Raw genomic sequence first — 26,321 nt, 5'->3', positions numbered from 1 at the left:
AACTATAGCCTCCAACTGATGAATCAATACTCCTCCATGTTAAATGTCACTTAGAGGAAGTTCTGAGGGAAGTAAGAGCACAGAATGTACTCTTGGGTAGGGAATTTCAGTGTCCCCTACCAAGAATGGCTTGGTAGTATTACCACTGACTGAGTTGGCTGAGTCCTGAAGGGTTTTCTGACAGACTGGGTCTGCACTAGGTGGTGAGGAACCAACGGGACAGTCTAAGTGGGACAGACTAAGGCCTGATCTAGCAGCCCAAAACTAGGCATCCATGAGGTGCTGTGGGCATCAGCAGCAACAGAATTGTACACCATCAAAAGCTGTAACTAAATGGGCTGTTGCATCCCTCACTATCACCATCAACCCTAGTTCACTGGCGGGGGTGTAAAAGAGGATGCCTACCTTTTTCGAATGACCATTGTGAAGCTACTGCCTATGGCTACCTACACACGAAACACAAAAAGCATCTGCCTATAGACAGAGCTAAGCAGTTCCACAAGCATTGGAACAGACCCAAATTCTGTAATCAGACCACATCCAGCTGGGAAAGGTGGGGGAAACCAAGGAATTAACTGGAGAATGGGAGGCTCCATGAATGTGTCTATCCTCAACCACTGTGGAGCCCAGCACCTGAGTGCAAGAATTAAAGATGAAGTTCACAGAAGTCTTCAGTCAAAAGTGCTGTGGATGTTCCTGCTTAGCTTCCTCCTGTGTGCTCCTTCCTTGCACTTCCATTCACTCCATGTGATATTAAGCAGTTGAGTATACGAGGCACAGCAAAGGTTATGAACCCTGACAACATCCCAGCTGTGGTGCTGAAGATCTGTGCACCAGAACTAGTTGCTCCCTATCCAAGCTGTTCTCCTTGACCTTTAATAGCCCTACCATCACCAAGTTCCTCCACCATTAATGTCTTGGGGGTCATCATTAACTACCATAACTGGACCAACCATATCAATGCCAAGGATATAAGGGCTGGGTATTCTGCAATGATTGAATCACCCCCGACCCGTCAAAGCCTCTGCATGCACCATCAACGAGGCTTCAGTCAGGAGTGTGATTGAACATCAATTGCCTGGATGGGTGCACCCACAACAACACTCTGGATACTCTACATCCAGAATAGAGCCGTTCGATTGATCACCTTTTGTCATTATCCACTCTCTCCATCACTGGGGTGTTGTGGTATGTCAGGTCTACAGGATGCACTGCAGCAACTCGCCATGGTTACTTAGACAGCGCCTCCTTTTCCCTGCAACCTTTACTGCTGAGCAGGACAAGAGCAGCAGTGTCATAGGAATACCATCACCTCCAAGTTCCTCTGAGTCATAGTCAATATCCTGAAATTCTCTACCCACCATCATTGTGGGAGTATCATCGCCACAAGGACTGTAATGGTTTAAGGGGAAGGACCACACCACATCAGGGCAACCAGGGCTGGGCAATAAATGCAGCCTTGATGGTATCACCCATGTCAATTTTTTTTTTTAAAAGTAAAGTCTGCAACTATACATTTCTTTCCCAAAAGAAAACACTGCACGCCTTGCTAAGGAGTATAAGGAAACACTGATGCCATTTGGACACGTTTGAGACTTTACTGTACGTGTGTGCATAGAAGTTTGAAGCTGTATATACAGATGCAGGGTTGCATGCAAGTTGAGTTAGCTATAACTGGGTGGACTTGTTCAAATCTGCATGCTTATTTCATGTTCTGGTATACCTAAACAAGTTGCATCCATATTGCAGTATGAGTGTACTTGATTTGTATTAAGCATGCATACTTGTTAAATGCCTTGTTGGTTATATAAAATTATTGGCTAGAGCTAGGCTGTGCTCATTTTGACCCAACATATTTATATTTTTTTCTGTAGGAAATCCAATCCCAGCATTACGCAGTTCATGCAGAAGCAAGGCTTTGGTAGTGATTACAGAAAACTTGAATCTTTCTATATCCAGAAGTAAGAATTTTTCCATTTTTGATATAGTTACTGTAATCACAGGCTATTTGTACAAAAGAAATGACTCAATCTGAATGTTTTGTGCTTTATTTTTTTAAATACCTGTTTGATCAGGCTATCACTGCAATGAATGCAAAATATCTTTACCATTTTGAAGTTAATCTTGTTTAACTGAGCCCTACATATCAACTTACACCCTGCAATAGCAGTCCTGGTTATTTGGCACATTTCAATTCGTATGAGGAGGCTGTTAAGGCCATGAAGCTTGCTGTGCCATTTTGATAGCCATGATGGCTTTTTTAAATTCCCAATTCCCTGCTTTTTCTCTGCATCCCTTTTAATACTTTAGTATTAATACTTCCCAAGTACCTATCTCCCTCGATTAATTCTGCACATTTCACATTCTCTCAAACTTTGATTTTTTTTTTTCTCTTGGTTTTCACCTAGCTTAGCTTGAATTCCAAGATTGTTCTTGATTCCTCAACTAGAGGAAAATGTCCACCCTATCTGCCCTTTCAAGACCCTTCATTATTTTAAACACTTCAATCAGATCACCCCTAACTCAATTTTCAGTGGATAGAACACAAGTTTTTTAAACCAGCAGTTTTGGGTGTCTTACTTTAGGAAACATGTGAAGACCATGGGGGAGGGGGCAGAAGAGATTCGCTAAGATATTATGGTGAAGGGCATTAGTTATGAGGGTACAAATTTCAAGGTCATAAGAATGGATAGGTTAAGTTTTTTTTTAAATGGTTGGGGACATGGAATGCCAGTGATGGAAACAGGAAACAGAATTCATAATAGATTTTTAAAAGGAAGTGGATAAATAAGAGGGAACAAAATTTGAAAGGGCATAGGAATGGGATTAAATGGAGAGCCAGTTTAGGTGTGATGGGTGGAATGCCAGCTTGCTGTGCTGTAATATGCAATGATTCTATGGCTTCTAGCTAAGTGCCTTCATTGCTGGGTTATCTCTAAGGTCAGTAGATCCTTTTGAGGTGTGCTGCCCAAAACTTGCCATTTCCCAACAGTGGTATCAGGAACATGCCTGGTTACAATTCTAGAATACTTAATGGGTAAACTTGTGAAAATATTTCCTGCAATTAATACTGTAGCTCGACACAAGCACCCATGGATAATTTTGTAGATGGATGTACTGACTTCATGCATGCATTACTTACAGTGTTCTGGATATTGTGACAGCCAATCTGAAGGGTTATATGGTCTGGCAGGAGGTCTTTGATAATGCAGCGAAGGTAAGTATATAGATAGCTCAGTCTGCTTATATTTAAAAAGCACATTAAATTCAGTATAGTCTGGACTTTCCAATAGTTAACGCAGTAGCTTAGTACTAGAATTGAACTATTATCCAGTACTAGCCGTATTAATGGAATATTGTATGGTGTACTTGCATTTAAGGGGACAGATGTAGCTAGAATGTCAAATGTACAAATCTGTTTCATAATGTTCACTTCCAGAAATCTGAAGACGTCTGATCTATGATTAGTATAGAATAGTTTGAACATTGCATGTTTTTTTTGCCTGATCTTAAATTAGGCTCCTGTTGATGTTTGTTTCAGCTTCTGTTTCTGCTAATCTTTTATGCTTGGTATTGCATGGCTTGTTTGTAGCTTAATTTTTTTTTTGCTACGTTCGTGTGATTTCACAGCATTAATTTCTTAGAGGGAAAAAAGCACAATGCTAAATTTAGCAAGCTTATTTAAACTAAATACTTTTGATTTTAAGACACTTCAAAACAATATATAATATTGCTTAGCAATAGTTTCCTCAGTTACTTTGCTTTAGAGGTAACCTGGTACTTGTAACAGATCTACCATGTTTGAGGACCCTCTTGAATTGTAATAACCTATAATCTATATATGCCAATTAAATAAAGCAGTATTGGCACATTGTAAAATGTCCTTGAAATTTGATAGGTGTATCACATTAAATACAGATGCAACTTTGTTGTATTGCTTTATTCTTCCCATTGTAGTGCCTATACTTGACTAATTTTCATCAGATAACCAAAGACATTAAAACATAATTTAGATCAGAAGGTGGACTGTAACAAATTTCCAAATGAAGCTTTATTTTTTTTAAAAATGCAGTTGCTCAAGTCACAGGCTTTACCAAATGTAAGTGCTTTTTTTCCCTGCTTTTAACAGTTTTGAGTATTCTTTCATTTCAAAACATCCTCTGGAAATAGGGAAAACAGGATCTGGGTTGTAATTCAAACTGGATAGGGCAGTTTCAATCCAATTCCCAGTGGGATTCATCTGCAGTATAGAACTGACTAATATGCCATCTTGCTCATCTAAATGAATGAAGTAATTGAGCCCCACATTGGATATAGCGCATGAAATGTAGCAAAATGGGACATGTGGAATTACTGGTGAATAGTGGTATATTAACATTTTTCTGGTTTCTTGCAATCTACTAATATCAAGTCTATATTCTATTTGTATCACACAATCTCAAAATATAACTTTTTTTTAGTGTTTTGTGACTTCAGTTTTTGGTGCACATCATTGGAGGTTATATGTGATTTGCTTTCACTTTTGTGCACAATTTGTGTAACAAACAATAGTGAGCATCTACATTGCTATATACCTGTTAATAGGCACACTAGAATGCTTTTGGGCTGAGGTGGACAAAATTACTTCAAGTTGCCCAGCTATACCAGTAATTAGAAACAAATGGGATTTGCATATATTGGAAAGTCCATAGAATTTTGAAATTTAGACTATCCTGGTTTTCCTATTTCAGTTACTGTTTGAAAACTCCAGGCTACTAGATCACAAAGTCCTTGCTTGGGTGTTTTTCTCTCTTGCATTTTTTTGCTATATTCTTGATGACTGGAGTTGCATAGATTTGAGATCAACATTATTTTCATAGTTTTAGAAAATACACAATTGGGTATTGAGACCAGAATATTTTTGTTAAATATAACAATCACAAATATAGAAAGTATAGCAGGTAGGCAGAAAGGGAGATTAAGTGCTAAAAGGAAATATGAAGAAAGCTAGCAGGTAATAGGGTTTTTATGGGCATATAAAAAGTAAAAATAGTTGGTCGGACCACTCTGTTGAAGGAGGAAGTCTAATTGTGGACGATCAAGGTATGGCAGAGATTATTTTGCATTGGTTTTCTGAAATGTTGAAAGCATGTGTGTACTAGAGGAGGATAAGGAACTATTGTTGGAGATAACTACAGAAAATAAGTTGGTTATTTTTAAAATAAAAAAGCAGAAGTCACCAAACCCTGATGACATGCATCCTCGGCTCTTGAAAGAAATCAAAGGAGCTGGTAGAGGTTCTGGGCACAATTTTTCAATCCCCTTGAATATGCAAACTGGTATTGGACTGGAGAGTAGGCAATATAACACCTTTGCTCAAGAAGGAATAAAAGGATTAAGCAGGTAACTAGACTAGTTAGTTTAACATATGGGTAAACTCTTAAAATCTATAATTTGAGAAAAGTGAGCATTTAGAAATGTATGGATTAATCAAGGAGAATCAGCACAGATTTGTTAGAGGCAATCTGTTTGATCAATTCAGTAGTTTTAGAAAAAGTAGCTGGATGAAGGGATAGTATGATTAGCATATATGAATTTTCAGCAGGCATTTGATAAGGTATCTCAAAGCTAGTTAGAAAAATTCAAGAGGAAATATAGCAGCATAGATAGAAAGTTGATTGGCAGTTATAGTAAATGGGTGTTGCTTTGTTTGAGAACAGCTGGTAGTGGTGAACAGGAGGGGTCAGTGCTGGCTATGAATGATGCATACTTGCATAATGAAATTTGCTAATCATGAAAGTAGGTTTAGCAAACAACAATGATTGGCTGTAAAAGACTTCAGGAAAAGAGAGGTTAGTGGAACTAGTGGAAAATGCAATTTAATGTAGATAAGTGTGAGTTAATACATTTGGGAGGAGAAACACAAAATGGGAGTATATGGTCGATGGAAAGACGCTACAGCGTGACGTGATTGAACATCTAATAGTTCAAATACAAAATTTCCTGACTGAGTGCAGGCAGATAAAGCTATAAAACACCGTATAGCATTTGGGTTTTATAAATAAAGGCATAAGAGTACAAGAATAAAGAAATAAATGACCAAAGGCATAGGCCACAGTTAAAGTACTGTGCCGTGTTGGGCACCCCATTATAGAAAGGATATTAATGCCATAGAGAGCATACTGTGTACATTAACTAGAATGATGCCAAGACTTGAGATATTTCCGCTGGAGCAGAGAAGGCTTAAGAGCAGATTTGAGGTTTTTAAAATTATGAAAAGTTTTGATGGTGTACAGGAAAAGACTATTTGGACTGAGGGCTCAAACATAAAATTGAAGAGAGGTAAGGGAAAATGTCTTTATGGATTGTTGGAAAGTGGAGTACTTTGCCACAGGAGTGACTGAGGCCAACACCATTGCATCCTTTAAGGAAAAATTTGATAAATATCTGAAGCACCAGAAGCTAAGGGGTGAGTAGGAGAGTAGGATTAATTTAGAATTGCTCTAGCAAAGAGCCAGCTGAGACACGATGGGTCAAATGGCCTCCTGTGCTGTAAACTTGGGGTTTTAATCCAACTTTTTTGTTTCTGCATTGCTGTTTTTAATTTGGTTGCTTTTTATTGCAAAAGCTCTGCAACAGTCTCATGCAGTTATGATTTAATGTAACTTCCTTTCTGCAATGTTCAGAGTAGACTCTTGCTATTTTGAACTTAAATGTGACCCTAAATGTGGTCAGTGGTTCATTTAACTGCCCTATGTATAGTTTATAACTATACTGACACTGTAGTTAAAATGTTTTATAGTGCAAATTTTAAATTAAATCATATCTGGCTAATTTAGATATTCCACATTTAAATTTTAGGATGTGGTCTCTTGTGTGTGTGATTGTACAGCAACGTATCAAACACAAGGACTGGTCTCCTAAAATAGAATGAGCACATAATGGCTTTCTGTTTAACACTGCTTGTACTGTAGCTGCTTTGCTATTCAACTTCTTGGATTTTGGACCAAATCAATCTTTTGAGAGTGCAATTTTCAATTGATAACCTTAAGTACAAGAAAATGGTGTCCAGAAATAAAGAATTCTGTCTTCAGTTTTGGTACACCTTTTTTAGATGGAAATTTCTTGCATGTTGATTATGATTGGCTGTTAAAATCTTAAATATAACTTCTTTTTGCAGATTAAGCCAGACACTATAGTTGAAGTGTGGATGGCGAGCAATATGAAGGCAGAGCTATCTAAAGTAACACTAGCTGGGTTCACAACCATCCTGGCAGCACCCTGGTACTTAGATTACATTAAGTATGGACAGGACTGGCAAAAGTACTATCAAGTTGAGCCTCTCAATTTCAATGGTTGGTTAATTTCATTATTAAAGTGAGGAATGACAATGTTTTGCCCCTCTTCCTAATTACACTGATACTTGTGATTATTTAAATATCTATCAATTTTTTTTATATATATATTGTGCACATTCTCATACTTTTTAAATAAAGATGCACAATATGAACTGAGATATTTGATCTACTTGAGTATCAAATCGGTCAATACAATGTTTCTTGCATTTTCCTGTTATAATACCTTTTCTGTAGATTGATTTTTATTATTGGCTAAAGCAGTTACCTTCAGATTTTTGAATGATCAGTATGAATCTATGGTGCTTTTTGTACTAGTGTATGTCAAGGATTCTGAATCTTCTGCACCTGGTCTTTATCATCTAGCTGTTCTGCTTATAGGATGAAACCTTGCTATTCTGTAGTTGAGCAAACTTTGAGCTAACTCAATGCTTGATATATTTTAGATGGATGCTTTTTAATCTTGCTAATCTGCTTTAAACTTTTTATTGAGGAAAAACATGCATTGACTGCTGTTTGTTTGCATGGCTGACTTGCTTTTTCCTACTGGAACGAAGGAATGTGAGGGGGTGATTTTACAAATGTTTTAGTGCACATGTCCTGACTTCCTAGAGATCTTGTATTTCAGTATTGCAAGTTAGAAGTCAGACTGTAATTGTGACATTGGGTTTCTTGTCTCTGCACTGTTTTTGGTTTATAGTTGAAGCCGGACACAATTATTCATGTGTGGAAGGGTGCCTACCAGAAGGAAATGGCAGCTGTAACAGCTGCTAAGTTTCACACACTCCTTTCCTCTCCATGGTACATGAATGTCATTTCATATGGTCAAGACTGGCGGCGGATATACACAGTGGAACCATGCAACTTCAATGGTGTGTTCATAGAGTTACAATTGTCCACATACATGAACATTCATCTATGCTCTGTGCCTGTGCTAAGTAATGAGTGTTTTGTTCAATCAACTGTTGTTGAGCTTCTGTTGTATCTTTAACTACATTCCTTCATTGCAACAATGTTTTTGAGTGTGGTTAGGACATATAATTTCTTTCCAGAAATAATGATGCAGACAGAACCAACAATGTGGGAGGAGGCTCGTTTGGAGCATAACGCCGGCATAGACCAGTTGGGCTGAATGGCCTGTTCCCGTGCTACAGACTTGATGTAACAATCCCCTTTTTAAAGGAAGTGGATAAATATTTGAAAAAGAAAAAAATAAAGGGGTACAGGAAAAGTTGGGAAGAGGACTAGATGGATAGCTGAGATGGCATATGTGCAATGGGACCAGACGTTGGCCTCCCCTGTTTTAAATAATATAAATTGCTCAAAACCAAGAGTTTCTGCTTCTTGAAGCCGAACTGTGACTACATTATGTGTGTTCAGCTAAGTGTTGGCAGTCAATGGGCATCTCTTAAAATGAAGACAGGGGAACTGATATAAAGAAACATTGTCCTGCCACTAAAGCTAATAAATGGCCACCTACAGCAGATGGAAAACGTGGCCCTAGGGGGAAGGGTAGTGTAATTTTAATAGCCTGGAGCAGGATTTGAAAAGCTACCCTGATGGGTGGTGAAAATATTTTTTTCAAACATGAAACTATAAAGTAATACTTTAAAGAAAAAGTTAAACTAATTACTAGCAGAAATTCAAGATGGCCAATTGGCACAGCTGAGGGGTGGGGGAGTGCTCCACAGTAGCACCTGTGGCTAGAGCATGGCATGGAGTTAGTGTCACATTAATGGGGAAAATCCTATTTTAAAATATGTCCAGGTAGATGCCACCAGATGTGGACATAATTAAATAGGGGGGAGGGGGCAGAGTGTTGACATAGGACTTCTGATTTGAAAGATGACAGGAAATAGTTTTTAATAGAATATACTAGTCAATCTCCCATGATGTTGCACAGGAAGTCAAGGCCAAGTGTACTCTTCAGGTGAAGTGGGGTTAGAGAGTAGGGTGATAATTGGGCCAGGGCATGCAGATGTAATTCAGTCCCCATTTTAAAGCTGCACAAACTGCCCTTTTTGTTTCCATTCTAAATGCCTATGCCCACCTTTATAATGAAAACTGCCTATTTAAACGTGTTGCACTGCTGCCAGTGGTGGCTTCTACTAGCAGGAGGGTATAATAACAATGTGACCAGTTTGCATTATATACGAGAACATACAACTTTATAATGTGAAAAGTTGATTGGAAGTGCAAACAGTTGAAGATTTTTAATGTATTACTAGACATTCTCCTGTGGCATTTCACAAGTCAAACTCAGTTATAGTTTTCAGGTGAAGGGTTAGATGCCAGGCAATAATTGGCAAAGGGCATGCAGATGCAATTCAGTTCCCATTTTAAATTAATTCATTATTTATATTTATAAATTCCAGTCCACTTTTATAATGGAAACTGCCTAAGTTGTCACGCTGTTGTTATGCCCTCCAGGGAGTGGTGGTGATGCTGCAGCAGCTCCACTCGTAGGAAATGTGGCCCTCAGCTGCTCATTTCCTGGCCCCTCTCCCCATAAAATTACTTCTGCTTTCCCCATCCTCCTTCCCATCACCACCACTACCTCTTGCCTGTTGAACTATTGGCTTTTATTCTCCTCCCACCTTGCTCTGCTGCTTCCTCTTCCTTAACCCCTTATCCATTTTGTTCTCCCACTTGCTAACCTAAAAGGCAGGGGGTGAGAGGCCTTCTCTTTGGCTCGTTATCTGTTCTTCCCTCAAGCTTTGTTTGCTTTCAAAATTCAACTTTAAAAAAAAAATCAAATTACAGTTAAGTGTCTCTGACTCTTGCTGACACTGGTGCATCTGGGTACACTGCACACAGTCAGACTTCACAATCCAAATTCAGCTCACAGGATCATAGCTCTGGGCCAACCTCAAGCCCAGATGTTTTTTGTGAAAAGCTGAGGCCTTCAAGTAAAAACTTTAATGAAGGCATTGAAAGACACAAACAAGTATGGATACATTTAGTCATGAAATTTATTTTTATTTAAATTCTTGACTTTAGAAACTTCAAAGAAAAGTGGATGGAAAAAATTAAGATTTCCTCATTCCTGTTTGGTACGACATTTTTTTAAAAATTGCACTTGTATAGCACTTTTCATGTCCTCTAGGATATCCAAGAGCTCTTTTAACCCAATTATTTTTGAATTGTGATCTCTGATAAGCTGTGTATTTTCATAGAATCCCAATCAGCCTTATTTAGGGGCAATACTGCTGTGATTATATCCAATTGAATAATTTGATAAAGAAATGCCACTCTTTGGGATCACCAGATAATTACAGATGAGGAACCTAATTTGGCTTATCTTGATTCATCCATTGAGGAAAAATCCTATTGCTGCTCTAACATTCCCCAGAGTTTTTACTCCCACTAGTCTATCTGGAGGTCTATTCCAAGGGTTAATCACTCTTTGAAGTAGAATTTCCTGACATCAACCTTACAATTACCTTTTACCAATTTGAACTGGTCCCCTTTTTTCTACAGTGGCATTTTTTATATACCAAGATCACCCCTCTGATGCTTCCTTTCCAGGCTTAAAAGCCACTGGGGGTTAAATTGGGCCTTGTAGCGCCCGTCTTTTAGGCACTGAGGCCAACTAAGACTTGAATATGGGGTCTGAGCTGCACGCACACCTCCGGGAAGTACACGGGGCGCCATCTTAGATGGGCGAGCAAACCCCATTTACTAACAACTGCTGGCAGCATGCAAAGTAGGGAGATTATGACGCAAATCATTGTGCAATGCTGATTTGAAGCCACCGTTGTCATTTTGCAACTCCACACTCCACCCAACCCCCTGTGTTAACCTTGCACAGCTGAACACTGCGTTAAACCGCATGAAGGATCCCCCCCCCCCCCGGCCAAAAAACAGTGCTATTTAAAGGGATCATTAAGTACTTGTAGGTTAGTTGATGTGTTATTTCTTCTGGCGGCTGGAGCAATTGTATACGTTTTTGAAGGTTTTCTATGCTTGGCTAAAGTTTAAGTACCTTACTGGAAGTGGTTTGGCTGGTCTTGCAGTACTTTGTGTCATTTTAAAATATTGTGCTGAATAAAATTGCTTTCGTGTATCTTTACCTTTCCTAGTGCTTCTCCGGTGGCTGCAGCATGGGAGGTGGAAGGCAGCTGACCTTCAATTGAGGAGGCTGCAGATGGCCTTGGAGGATGACCTCGAGCAGCTCTGGGCCTAGAGGGCCCGGCATCATCTTGACCTGGGCAGGCTGACAGGCAACAGCAAGGTCACTGGCGGAGTGGCAGGGGTGGGAGTAGGAATGCTGTCATTCTGAGGGTGGACCCAGGATGGGCTCTGCTGCACAGGAGGGGAGGAATAAGAGTGGCAGGGCTATATTGATAGGGGATTCAATTGTAAGGGGAACAGATAGGCGTTTCTGCGGCTGCAAACATGACTCCAGGATGGTATGTTGCCTCCCTGGTGCTAGGGTCAAGGATGTTACGGAGCGGCTGCATGGCATTCTGGAGGGGGATGGTGAACAGCCAGTAGTCGTGGTCCATATCGGTACCAACGACATAGGTTTTTAAAAAAAAAAGGGATGAGGTCCTGCAAGGTGAATTTAAGGAGTTAGGAGATAAATTAAAAAGCAGGACCTCAAAGGTAGTGATCTCAGGATTACTACCAGTGCCACGTGCTAGTGAGTATAGGAACAGGAGAATAGACCAGATGAATGCGTGGCTGCAGGGATGGTGTAGGAGGGAGGGATTTAGATTCGTGGGACATTGGGACCGGTTCTGGGGAAGGTGGGACCTGTACAAGCGGGACCGATGTCCTCATGGGGGTGTTTGCTAGTGCTGTTGGGGACGGTTTAAACTAGAATGGCAGGAGGTTGGGAACCTGAGCAGGAAGACAGAAAGGGGAAACTAGGATAGAAACAAAAGATAAAGGGAAGAAGCAATAGTGGAAGGCAGAGAAAACAAGGGCAAAAAACAAATAGGGCCATAGTGCAAAACAAAACTAAGATGACTAGCTATCTTAAAAAGACAAGTCTAAAGGCATTGTGTCTAAATGTGCAGAGCATTCGCAATAAGGTAGATGAATTAACAGCGCAGATAGATATTAACAGTTATGAAATAGTTGCGATTATGGAGACATGGCTGCAGGGTGACCAAGGATGGGAACTGAACATCCAGGGCTATTCAATATTTAGGAAGGACAGGCAAAAAGGGAAAGGAGGTGAGGTAGCGTTGTTAAAGGAGGAAATCAATGCAATAATGAGAAAGGATATTGGCTCGGAAAATCACGATGTGGAATCTGTATGGGTGGAGCTAAGAAACACCAAGGGGCAGAAAACGTTGGTGGGGGTTGTCTATAGGCCCCCAAACATCAGTGGAGATGTAGGGGGAGGGCATTAAACAAGGAATTAGAGACGCATGCAAGAAGGGTACAACTATAATAGTGAGTGACTTTAATATACATATAGATTGGTCAAACCAAATTAGCAATAATACTGTGGGGGAGGAATTCCTGGAGTGTGTACGTGATGGTTTTCTAGACCAATACGTTGAGGAACCAACTAGAGAACAGGTGATCCTAGTCTGGTTATTGTGCAATGAGAGGATTAATTAACAATCTTGTTGTGCGGGGTCCCTTAGGGAAGAGCGACCATAACACGATAAAATTCCTCATTAAGATGGAGAGTGAAGTAGTTGAATCGGAAACTAGGATCCTGAATTTAAATAAAGGAAATTACGAAAGTATGAGGTGTGAGTTGGCTATGATCGATTGAGGAACTTTACTAAAAGGGATGACAGTGGATAGGTAATGGCTAATATTTAAAGAACGTGTGCTGGAATTACAACAATTATTCATTCCTGTCTGGCGCAAAAATAAAACAGGAAAGGTGGATCAACCCTGGCTTACAAAAGAAATTAGGGATAGTATTAGATCCAAAGAGGAGACATATAAAATTGCCAGAAAAAGCGGCAAGCCTGAGGATTGGGAGCAGTTCAGAATTCAGCAAAGGAGGACAAAGAGATTGATTAAGAGGGGAAAAATAAAGTATGAGAGTGAACAAGCAGGGAACATAAAAACTGACTGTAAAAGCTTCTATAAATACGTCAAGAGGAAACGATTAGTGAAGACAAATGTAGGTCCCTTACACTCAGAAATGGGAGAGATTATAATGGGGAACAAAGAAATGGCAGAACAATTAAACACATACATTGGGGGAATATACTGGCATGGATTGAGAATTGGTTGACACAGGAAACAGAGTAGGAATAAACGGCTCTTTTTCCGGGTGGCAGACCAGTGAATAGTGGGGTATCGCAGGGATCAGTGCTTGGGCCCCAGCTATTCACAATATATATCAATGATTTGGATGAGGGAACTAAATGTAACATTTCCAAGTTTGCAGATGACACAAAGCTGGGGTGGAATGTGAGCTGTGAGGAGGATGCAAAGAGGCTCCAATGTGATTTAGACAAGTTGGGTGAGTGGGCAAAAACATGGCAGATGCAGTATAACGTGGATAAATGTGAGGTTATTCACTTTGGTTGTAAAAACAGAAAGGCAGATTATTATCTGAATGGTGATAGATTGGGAAAAGGGGAGGTGCAACGAGACCTGGATGTCCTTGTACACCAGTCGCTGCAAGCGAGCATTCAGGTGCAGCAAGCAGATAGGAAGGCGAATGGTATGTTGGCCTTCATTGCAAGAGGATTTGAGTACAGCAATGTCTTACTGCAGTTGTACAGGGCCTTGGTGAGACCACATCTGGAGTATTGTGTGCAGTTTTGGTCTCCTTATCTGAGGAAGGATGTCCTTGCCATGGAGGGAGTGCAACGAAGGTTTACCAGACTGATTCCTGGGATGGCAGGACTGACGTATGAGGAGAGATTGGGTCAACTAGGCCTATATTCACTAGAGTTTAGAAGAATGAGAGGTGATCTCCTCGAAACATATAAAATTCTAACAGGACTAGATGCAGGGATGGCTGGGGAGTTCAGAACCAGGGGTCACAGTCTCAGGATACGGGGTATGCCGTTTAGAACCGTGATGAGGAGAAATTTCTTCACTCAGAGGGTGGTGAACCTGTGGAATTCTCTACCACAGAAGGCAGTGGAGGCCAAGTCATTAGATGTATTCAAGAAGGAGACAGATATATTTCTTGATGCTAAAGGGATATGGGGAAAAAGCGGAAACGGTACTGAGTTAGACGATCAGCCATGGTCATTTTGAATGGCGGAGCAGGGCCAAATGGCGTACTCTTGCTCCTATTTTCTATATTTCTATGATAGCAGGTTCCTCTTTGATCGAGCCACTGCTACTCTCGCCTGGTGATTTGTTGAAGAACAGATTGCTGGACTGCTGTGATGCTGTGGAAGCCCCATTAAACATTGGTACCCAGAGCTTCTAAGGCAGCAGTCAGACCTTTTGATGGAAGATGTTTGTATTGCAATGGAAGCTATGACTTTGGTCATCAAATGCTGCGTTATGGTGGGTTCCACAGGTGTGCTGATAGAGGTGGCCACCCATTCCATGTGTGGAAAGGATGGGCTCCAAGCTCTGTGCAAAGCCGTGTGCCAAGTTGGAGCTGGACTGCTCCATGCTCCTTGACATTGTGTGCAGGCTTTACAGTGCACCAAGCATTTGTTTGTACGACCATCAGCCGCCTTCTGTAGCATGGTCCGTTGAAGTCCTCATCTGACTCCTGCAGCAGAACTAGTATGCGACCGTGACCTCGTCCTCCGGTGAGCTAAGTGTGTAAGGGTGAGGTAAACCATATGAATTGAAGGATTAAGTACTGGTTGATAGAGATTATTGGTAGGTGGGGTATAGTGAATTGAGCAGTGGATGAGGCTAGTAGTGCAGTTGGTAGGATTTGTCATTTGAAGATTGAACTTTCTCACCTTGAGAACTCATGTCAGATCATTGAACTTCTTCCTGCACTGCATCCATGTTTTTGGAGCTATATTCCTGGCAGTGACCTTCGCCGCTACTTCCTCCCACTGCCTCCTGAGCATATGTCTGGACGGTTTCCTTCCCCCCCCCCCCCCCCCCCCCCGGCGGATACAGGATGCCCCTCCTTTCCACCTCTTGCACTTCTAAGGAGACAGAACTGAGGTTTCTGCCCATTTTCTGTCCTTTACAAACTCTGCAGGTCCAAGAAATGTTTTGTGTAGAAACTGCAAGCCTATTTTTATACCAAGCACAGCATGTTGTACATCATTTTACTCCGTTCAGCCCACCTAAAATTGTACATGTGAAATTAAATTGAAATTATTTTGCAAATGCAAAGTAAAATTATAGAAGACATCAAATTGAACAAAATAATGTATGACTTGGCATAATTTGTTTGAAATTTTGCCTGAAAAATATAGTTAAATATTTCATAACTGCCACTAACTACTGAATATCACCTTTTTTGGTGTCACATGCTCAGTCAGACACCCTCTTAGTTTTGTTGAACATGCTTTTCAACAATGTCTTTCAATAGCTGCTAAACTGAAATACCCTTAATCTTAAGGCATAAGTGTTTGTTAATAATAAGTACTCAAAAATGGAGTAATTCTACGGGCCGTCTGAAACTGAGTCCATCTAGCAGCTCTTGAGCCAATTGGACAATGATTCCATGCGTTATTTAACCATGAAGGCCATCAACTCTGAACTTGGCTCTATACTCACCGTCCACACGAGCAAGGGGTCACTGATCATGATTGGGACTAAGTAAAACTGAAGTCAATTGAAGCATTGCCACTACCTTCTCAGCTGAGGTCAGCTAACTCAACATAGACTGGGATAAACTTGGCACCTTCTTGGTCTGCATGGTTATTGAGATATTATGTGAAGGGGACAAGAGCATGTGTGAGACTAGGAAAGAAAAGTGCATCATCTCACTGGCATTGCACTCACTGCTGTGAAATGTGAACATTTTTTTAAATTGTTATACCATCAATGAATATTGATTAAAGCATTTATTAAGGTAATCAAGCCCATGTATATTACTATGAAAATTGTCAATGTTTTGCTGTAATTTTGGTAGCCTGAGGCCTTTTACTTCACTTACTAAATTCCTACCACAAGCTTAGAATGAGGTTAAGATTTCCCCCGCATGTTCTGCACAATTGTACTTTGTTCCATTTTCCAAGCTTAGCAGAAACATCGATGAGGCTTTTAGCTATCTCAAGGTTTTACCCTTTGTTTTGTGGACTCAGTACAAAATGTGAATAAGCTAGTCAGCAGAACCTAAAATTGTTCAATTTCATCAGTAATGATACAATAGCATAGCATAGGTTTGTTTTTCAGTTGTCACCTTCAATACAAATCAAATGCACTTCCCTTTTGAGAGGTGCAGGCTGCCTTTAAGTAGCACTAGATACTCGTGATATCGGGCTCCCATTGATGAACAGCGCAGGTATCTTGTTCTGCCCACTTACATATTCCTACCTTGTCATTTCTGAGTTGCCTCTTCTGATTCCATTACATCTTCTAGTTTGGAGACATTTGCATATTTGACCACATGCAATTTCTAAATCCAGATCATTTTTGTAAACTAAACAGTAATGGTGCTATCGGTGAGCCCTGAGGCACCTCAACAAAGTACTTGCCGGCACTCTGGCATGACTCCTCTAACGAATAGTCATTGTTTCCTACCCTTCGAGTTTAAAAATCAATTTTTATATCTCTTTGGATCTCAGATTACTGACTGGTGTGTGGTGGGGTCATATTGCCTAGTTGCAACACGGCTGAATGGGAGAGACTTGATGAACCAGCTGGTCTTTTTCGTATGTTTAATTCCCAAGATTTACCTTGAATCCCCACAGCTTTGGATTTAATGGCCTTTTGTGTGGAAGTCAGGCTAGAGCACATCCTCAGGCTTCCCATAGTCAACGGGATGCTTCTGCATATTCTTCCTGATCTCCACTTCAAGTTCTTCTCTAGGTATATATGTGTGTATACCACCATTTATTTACAGCCTTCTATCCTACGATCCATCTCATCTGGGATTTTGTTTCCTTTCTTTGTATCCCCAAACTTATCTAGTTTAAATGATTTGCTATCGCTGTCTCAATGTTCAAGTCTTTGTTCCTACTTGGTTTAGGGGCAATGTCTGTTCTGTAGAGGTTTTTTTTCTTGAAAATGTTCCCAGTTATTCATGCAGGCATTATTATTCTCTATGCTACCTCAATATTCCTGGTTAATTTCACATTTTCCCCAAGCAACAACTTGCATTTATAAAGCACCTTTACACGCCAGAAAATGTCCCAATGTATCTCACAATGGCGTAGTCAGACAAAAAATGGATGCTGAGACCAAAGGAGATGTTAAGAGGGAATGGAAAAAAGGAGAGGGGAAGGATTTGAGGGCCTTAAAGGAGACGGAGGTGGTTGGGTTTAGGGAGGGAATTTTATAGCATGGAGCCTAAATGTCTGAAAATGTCAATGTGAGCGAGTGTGAGGACTAGACGCTGTTCGACTATTACAGGTGGATCTAGATGTGCTAGGAGATTGAGCACGTGACTGGCAAATGATCTTTAACTTAGAAAAGTGAAGTGTTATGCATGTGTGCGGGGCGAATACTTAACATACGTACGCTCTTCGGGCAAAGGTATTAGTCAGTGGAGAAAGAGAGATCGGGGCATTCTAGTGCATAGATCCCTAAAGGTTCATGAACAATGCTGTGAAGCAATAGCTAGAACGTATGGTATATTTATAGGACAATTGACTAAGACAATGCATACTATTTTGTCCTTGTGCAAGGCCACAGTTAAAATATTGTCCAGTTTTGATCTCTTCACATGATGGGTGATATTGTGGCTTTGGAAAGGGTGAAGAGAAGGTTACAGATGGGGAAGGGCAAGGTCATGAAGGGAATTAAACACCCATGAGAATTTTAAATTTGAGGCATTGGTGCAAAGTCCCCCAATGTACGTCAGCCAGGACAGGGGTGTAGGTGAGCAGGACTTGGTGTGGTTAGGGTATCTGTTGGAATTTTGGTGGAGAATAGAGAACTGGCCAGAAGAGCATTGGAGTAGTTGTGTCTAGAGGTGACTCAAACATGGATGAGGATTTCAGCAGCAGATCAGCTGAGGGTAGAGGCGGGCAATGTTACGGAGGTGGAAGTAGTCAGTCTTTGGAGTATGTGGGGTCTAAAGCAATCTGAATTTTGAACCAATAACTTGTAAAACCCGCATTTTAAATGCTTGACTTTGGTTTTTAACAAGGGACTTTTATATATTTTGAGGATTTACCTTAAAGCACATGCCATTTTTTTCTCTCTTCCCCACCCCCTGACCATGTGGTATATTGCCATCCAATTTAAATGTTTGGTATCTGTGGTATTTGAGCTGCTGACTACTGTAATCTTTCACGTGAACTATAAGCTAGCCATTAGTGAGGAGGAACATTTTAGAAGACTTGGCTTAATTTATCAAATACTATTGCATCCTTTTACCATTGTGATAATAAATCTGAGGTAAGTTTAATCTGATTTTTTAAAAATGAATTGAACTGTTTTCTTGGCTTGTGGATATGTCAAATTCCTTTTTGCTAAGGATTCTGTTAAAATGTAGTACTCTAGTCCTTATAATGTCAATTTACATCCTGATTAAGACAATTGAATCCGATGAATGTGTTGAATACGTTGAATACTGGTATCTGTCATTACAATGCCAAACTTCATGCTGAAATAGAATGTAAATAGTTTCAACATGTGGTTTATAGGAACAGGAGTAAGCCATTTCGTGCCTCGAGCCTGTTCTGCCATTCAATGAGATCATGGCTATTCTATGACCTAACTCCATATACCTGCCTTAGCCCCATATCCCTTAATACCTTTGATTAACAAAAATCTATCAATCTCAGATTTAAAATTAACAATTGAGTTAGCATCAACTGCCATTTGTGGAAGAATGTTCCAAACTTATACCAGAAGCAAAATACTGCGGCTGCTGGAAATCTGAAATAACAATAGAAAATGCTGGAAATACTCAGCAAGTCAGGCAGCATCTATTTCTTTCTCCGCAAACATCTACGACCCTTTGCGTGTAGAAGTGTTTCCTGACTTCACTCCTCAAAGTCCTGGCTCTGATTTTTAGGCTGTCCCCTAGTCCTAGACTCCCCAACCAGTGGAAATAGTTTCTCTCTATCAGTTCCCCTTAATGTCTTGAAAACTTCGATCAACACCACCCCTTGATCTTCTAAATTCCAGGGAATACAACCCTAGCTTGTGTAATCGCTCCTTGGAATTTAACCCTTGGAGTCCAGATATCATTCTAGTAAATCTACGCTGCACTCCCTCCAAGGCCAATATTTCCTTCCAAAGGTGTGGTGCTCAGAACGGAACATAGTACTCCAGGTGTGGTCTAACCAGGGCTTTGCATAGCTGTAGCATAACTTCTACCCCGTGTATTCTAGTCCTCTAGATAACAAAGCATTCCAAGAACCTTTTTGATGATCTATTCTTGTTCGTGACATTTTAATCTATGTACATGGACCCCCAAGTCTCTTTGGACCTCCACTGTTTCAAGCTTTTCATCATTTAGAAAGTACTCAGATCTATCTATCCTTTTTAGGTCTAAAGCCCTCACACTTGCCTATATTGAAATCCATTTGGCACAGTTTTGCCTATTTACTTAATCTATTAATATCACTAATTTTATGGTTCCATCTACACTGCTTACAATGCTGCCTATCTTTGTGTCACTGGCAAACTTGGATATGTGGCTCTCTATCCCATCATCTAAGTAGTGAATAAATACAGTGACTAGTTGAGGCCCCAACACAGATCTCTGTGGAACGCCACTAGTCACATCCTGCCAATTTGAGTACCTGCCCATTATCCCTACTCTCTCTCATGCCACTCAGCCAATTTCCTAACCAGGGCAATAATTTGCCCTCAATTCCATGAGCTTCAATTTTGGCTAACAGTCACTTATGAGGGACTTCATCAAATGCCTTCTGAAAGTCTATAACATCCATAGACGTTCCCCTATCCACCACTTTAGTCACCGCTTCAAAAAATTCACTCAGGTTCGTCAGGCATGACCTACCCTTTACAAATCCATGCTGGCTCTCTCTGAGCAGCTGAAAGTTTTCAAGGTGTTCAGTCACTCTGTCCTTAATTATATACACTCATAATTTCCCGATAACAGATGTACGGCTAACTGGTTCATAATTCCCTGGTTTCCCTCGCTCACCTTTCTTAAATAGCCGAGTGACGTGCAATTTTCCAATCTAAAGGAACGGTTCCTGAATCGAGAGAACTTTGCAAGATTATAGTTAGGGCTTCTGCAATGTTCTCACCTACTTCCTTTAAAACCCTGGGATGGAGACCATTTGGTCCTGGGGATTTGTCACTCTTCAGTGCCATTATTTTCTTCATTGCTGTTAATTTTCTTACGTTAATTATGGTGAGTCCCTGTCCCTGATTCAAAATTAGTTTCCTTGGGGTGCCTGGCATGCTGACCTCTTCCTATACTGTAAATACTGACGCAAAGTAATCATTTAACATGTCCACCATTTTCTTATTTTCATTTACAGTATCACCATTCAGTTTTGAAAGGGTACACATTGCTCTTGACCACCCTCTTTTTTCCTAATATAATAAAAAATGTTGTTGATCTTGATATTCCTTGCAAGTTTCTTTTCATACTCCCTTTTTGTAGCTCTTACTATCTGTTTTGTCACTGTTCTTTGTATCTCTCCCAGTCACCAGGATCTGTGCTTTTTTTTGTATGCTTTTTCTTTTCGTTTTAAGATGTCCCTTACCTCTTTTGTTGTCCGAGGTTTTTTTGGCAAGTGGAGCTCTTGCCCCTTAGGGGTATAAACTGGTTCTGCATCATGTTAAATTCTTTATTGAACACCTCCCCACTGATCTTCTGCTAAATGGGTAAAACGACTGATTTGCCCAGTTTACTGTGGACGGTCTTTCTCATCCCATTGAAGTCGGCCGTACCTAAATTTTGAATCTTAGTAGCTGATACGGATTTCTCTCTTTGAGTTCAATGTTGTGTTTGAATCATATTATGATCACTATTCGATAAATGTTCATGCACCGTTAGACTGTTCACTAAATCTGGCTCGTTACTCATTAAATTTAATATGGCCGGCCCCCTTGTTGTTTCTAGGACATATTGTTGCAGAAAGCTGTCTTTAACACATCCAAACAATTCCTTGCCTTTTTTGACATGAGCTTGTTTGCTTATCCCAATCTGTGAAAGCTAAAATCCCCCATTAAAACCCATCTGCCTTTGCTACATGCTTGTCTAATCTCTGCATTTATACATTCTGCTACTTGGAGGCCTATGCACAACTCATGCAAAAGTATTAAATCATTTTCTATATTTTAATTCTACCCATAAAGTCTCCACTGTCTGCTTACCTCTAGTTATACCTCTCATCATTGAAGTAATTTCATCCTTAATCACTAAAGCTACTCCTCCACCCGCACCCCCGCTGTATCAGTTTCCCTATCCTTCCTGTAGACCTTACAACCTGGTATATTCAGTTCCCAGTCCTGACCGTCTTGCTGCCATGTCTCAATAATGGCTGCCATGTCTCAATAATGGCTACCATTGTCATACCCTCTAAGTTGAATTTGTGCCTGCAATTCATCCAATTTGTTCCTTATACTTTGTTCTACAGTGTAATTTGTGGTAATGGTAGTTCTGGTAGCAGTTTCTAAAGACCCAGTTATTTGACTTAGCATCGATATTTGAACTAGAAACCAGGATTAGGGACAATTATGTCTAATGGTCACCTTCCCTCTTCCTTTTTCAACTACAGGAACTGCAGCACAGAAGAAGCTGGTGATTGGGGGAGAAGCTTGTCTCTGGGGAGAATATGTGGATGCAACCAATCTTGCTTCACGATTATGGTAGCAAACCTATCCATTTATGAAATGTATTAGATAACAGTACATCTTTCTCAACGCAGAGATACATTGAAGCTTTATTTACTTGGCATTTTCAAAACAAACCTATATTAATGCAGGGCAATATAATTCTAGTTCTGTTAAAAACAATTTGGTCTGGATTTTTATATCACCTTTTAAGAGATTTTGAATATGTGCAATTCTTTTTCCTTCTCTTTACCAATCCCTTTAGCCACCAAAGCTGTTGACCGTGAGCAATGTTATGGTGCAACCAGTCTGCATTGCACACTAGCTTGTCATATTTTGAATTGTACTTGCACCAAGCCAAAATTGGCCATGCTTTAAACTACTGCAAATTGCAGAACATTGTAAACCTATCTGCTGAAGGTAAGGGTTTGGCACTTTAAGTTTGATTTCTTGCTGGTATGTGTTTAATGGGTTTCCCAACTTCCCAAACCTTCTAAACAATGGGGGCCTGGATTTAAATCATCCTATTCCTCCCTTGCCTTCAGTACATGGGTGAGAAGGACCTTGAGACTTGTTCTAGCGCTATTGGCCTACCTATGAGCATTCATCAATTAACTTAATGCTTAATTGGATTACATTTTTGGCATTATAATTCAAGAAACCATGTTACAAACAAATGGATCACCAGTTGAAAGAGGAAAACTGGAAAATATTTATTTAGCAATTAACAATCCAGGTGTAAACTAATTTCAAGCTTTCAATTTTTCACAAGAAAAATACAGATCTAGTCCTTTATATCTAGTCCACAATAAACACCAAGTGGGGGCAGCCCAGCTGGACAGTCTCTTCCACCCCCTCCAGTGTGGTTTTGAGTTTGGTCACTCTTTTTCGATATAGTTGGGATGTGTATCCTCAGTGGTATTAAGCATCCCTTCTCCTGCAGGAGTGTGTCATGGGGCTTGAGAGTGGACCTATTGTATAGGTAAAAGGGATTCAGGCTACTTGACACTTTTGCAGTTCAGGGCATACACCCTGACTGACATTTTTACCACAGATGCCTAATCCACATTTGTGGAGAGGGTAGAGTTTCACCATAATGGGGGTTGGGGGTGGATGCATGCATATGGCTGCCAGCAGTGAGTTTTGCTAGTCTTAGCATCTCAAACATATCTTGCACCCTTGGGGCAGGTCTAGTAAACAGCAGAATGGCTCTGAAGGGACATCAGAACTGGTCATGGCCAATGTAGCATCCTGTATCATGTGCTAAAATGGTTGTTTTTGGGGACAGGGCCAGAAAAGTGTGCCAATCTTGCCACATTCTCGTCAGCATTTGTCTGACTGCATAATCTATGAAGCTTATGAGACCTGGTACATTCAGTATGCAAGTTTTGAGTTGATCTCATTTTTAAGGGTTTGTCTCCATTTTTCTGTTTATTGACTTGGATATCACTCGCATCCTCTTTTTCCAGCTTTCTGTTGGTCCTAACAATGTGAAGATAAGCACAAATGTACAGGGCAGAGATGTTTCTAGGTGTCTTGGAGATTGAGTGAGTAGCTATAAAGAGGTTTGCTCTTGGCTTGCAAAGCATTGCTGCCTCCTGGAGGGAGTGCCCAATTTGGAGTAAGTGAACACATCCTGCTGAGTCAAGTGAAGTTTTTCTATTAATTGCTGAAAGCATAACACCCCTGTAAAGAGTGCTTAGTCTCTCCAAAAATAAAACAGCTTCTATCTAATTTGCAATTGCCTGATGTGCATTTTAAGCCCTCCTTCTACCAACCATAGGTGGGATCAAAAATAAAATGGCAAAAGTGATGTGTGAAGCTTTAATTTTGGACTACTAATTGATGCCATACCATATAGTTCGGCTAACTGTCAAACTTGAAAGTTGCTTCTGACTATCGAACATGCATCTTATTTTTCCCTTTCCTGAAGGCCTCGGGCAAGTGCTGTAAGTGAGCGTCTTTGGAGCAGTGAGGAAACAAAAGATTTAAATGATGCATACAAGAGACTATCCAAACATCGCTGCCGCATGGTCCGGTAAGGAATGATTTAATATTATACTGCTCATTATTGAATGGTTTATTATACTGCTCATTATTATCAAAGTATTATGAAATTTAGCCATCAATTCACATTGCACTATTTGCACAAAATATATTCTTTAAATTACCCCCTCACCAATGCCCATTGTATCCATAGTAAAGAAGTAAGGAGATTCTAATGTGTATTTCAAGATTGTCAATAGCAGTCCTAGGAGTAGTAGCTGCTATTGTAATGTATTGAAAGACTCCTCCCTTGACGAGCGCTACTGCTTGCTAAATCACAGATTTTGCACTAGGAAGTGACTTGTCATTTTTTTTTCTTACAGACGTGGGATACCAGCTGAACCACTATTTGTTGGCTACTGTGATTATGAGTACAAAGGGTAATAGAGTTCAACTGATCAAATGAATCTTGTCTGGAAAAATAAACTAACTTGCCTACTTTGTAACTCATAACCTTAAATAACATTTGATATATTACACAAATATATAGAGAATTGTTGATGTCTTTGAACAAGAATGAATGTTTGATTTTTTATATGAAGATTTGAAAGTATTGTACAATAAAGTTCAATATTTTTATTTAGAAATTTATTGGTGCCCTCTTCTGGACCGTGCATTTGTTATTTACTCTCTGTACTGCTTTCCTGCTAGTGCTGAAAATGCTATAATGTCTGCTTGCTTCTAGTTTTGCCAAATTGATCAAAGGTTTTAAAAAGTACTTTAAAATAATTTGATACATAATCTAAAATTTGAGCTTTGTAATATTTTGATGTCTCTAGGCCATATTTCCTCTGCATCAGAAAAGGGGGTTAAATATCCCTTTTATCCATTATGTATAACCTAACGATGATTTGAATGTGCTGCTTTAATTGTATGATTTAATTGAATGTGAACAATAAAAGAGTTGACCGTGACACACCTGTAATAATCTTCCTTTTAATGCTTAACGAGCAGTTATAGAGCCACTTAACTGGTACAAAGAAAAAAGTTTGGTAATCTGCCAGTGGAGTACACAACACTTGTCTGAAATTGCTGAACATAAGAAATAGGAGCAGGAGTAGGCCAATTGGCCCTCGAGCCTGCTCCGCCATTCAATAAGATCATGGCTGATCTGATCCTAACCTCAAATCTAAATTCATGTCCAATTTCCTGCCCGCTCCCCGTAACCCCTAATTCCCTTTACTTCTAGGAAACTGTCTATTTCTGTTTTAAATTTATTTAATGATGTAGCTTCCTAGGGCAGCAAATTCCACAGACCCACCACCCTCTGAGTGAAGAAGTTTCTCCTCATCTCAGTTTTGAAAGAGCAGCCCCTTATTCTAAGATTATGCCCCCTAGTTCTAGTTTCACCCATCCTTGGGAACATCCTTACCGCATCCACCTGATCAAGCCCCTTCACAATCTTATATGTTTCAATAAGATCGCCTCTCATTCTTCTGAACTCCAATGAGTAGAGTCCCAATCTACTCAATCTCTCCTCATATGTCTGCCCCCTCATCCCCGGGATTAACCGAGCGAACCTTCTTTGTACTGCCTCGAGAGCAAGTACGTCTTTTCTTAAGTATGGAGACCAAAACTGTATGCAATATTCCAGGTGCGGTCTCACCAATACCTTATATAACTGCAGCAATACCTCCCTGTTTTTTTATATTCTATCCCCCTAGCAATAAAAGCCAACATTCCGTTGGCCTTCTTGATCACCTGCTGCACCTGCATACTAACCTTTTGATTTTCTTGCACTAGGACCCCCAGATCCCTTTGTACTGCAGTACTTTCCAGTTTCTCACCATTAAGATAATTTTTTTCCTGCCAAAGTGCATAACCTCACATTTTCCAATATTGTATTGCATCTGCCAAATCTCCGCCCACTCACCCAGCCTGTCTATATATCCCCTTGTAGGTTTTTATGTCCTCCTCACTCACTACTTTCCCTCCCATCTTTGTATCATCTGCAAACTTTGATTATGAACTATTTTGCAATAAAAACAGAAAATGCTGGAAACACTCAGCAGGTCAGGCAGCATCTGTGGAGAGAGGAGGAGTTAACATTTCAGGTCAAGGACCTTTCATCAGAGCCTTTAATACAACAAGAGGCATTGCTGAATCTAGATAATAAAGTAGGGCAAGTAGATAATGTAAAGGATGGGG

The 26,321-nt window shown here is 40.1% G+C and overlaps 1 protein-coding gene across 2 annotated transcripts in view; it reads left to right on the top strand.

Moving 5' to 3' along the window:
• Window positions 1–25,087, top strand: part of hexb (hexosaminidase B (beta polypeptide)) — a 57,398-nt gene extending 32,311 nt beyond the window's left edge. Inside the window, exons 8-13 of one of the 2 annotated variants that reach the window (XM_067982719.1) lie at window positions 1,875–1,961; window positions 3,145–3,217; window positions 8,035–8,206; window positions 22,073–22,163; window positions 24,061–24,165; window positions 24,497–25,087. In XM_067982719.1, the coding sequence (XP_067838820.1) occupies window positions 1,875–1,961; window positions 3,145–3,217; window positions 8,035–8,206; window positions 22,073–22,163; window positions 24,061–24,165; window positions 24,497–24,557 (589 nt within the window). In that variant the 3' untranslated portion in view covers window positions 24,558–25,087. Of the gene's footprint in view, window positions 1–1,874; window positions 1,962–3,144; window positions 3,218–7,159; window positions 7,335–8,034; window positions 8,207–22,072; window positions 22,164–24,060; window positions 24,166–24,496 lie in introns of both variants that reach the window. The other variant, XM_067982718.1, reaches the window with a different exon arrangement.
• The last annotated feature ends 1,234 nt before the right edge of the window (window positions 25,088–26,321 follow it).

This window comes from Heptranchias perlo, chromosome 4 (genome assembly GCF_035084215.1).
Source record: "Heptranchias perlo isolate sHepPer1 chromosome 4, sHepPer1.hap1, whole genome shotgun sequence".
NCBI classification, from domain to species: Eukaryota; Metazoa; Chordata; class Chondrichthyes; order Hexanchiformes; family Hexanchidae; genus Heptranchias; species Heptranchias perlo.
This window is presented reverse-complemented; position numbering and strand designations above follow the sequence as displayed.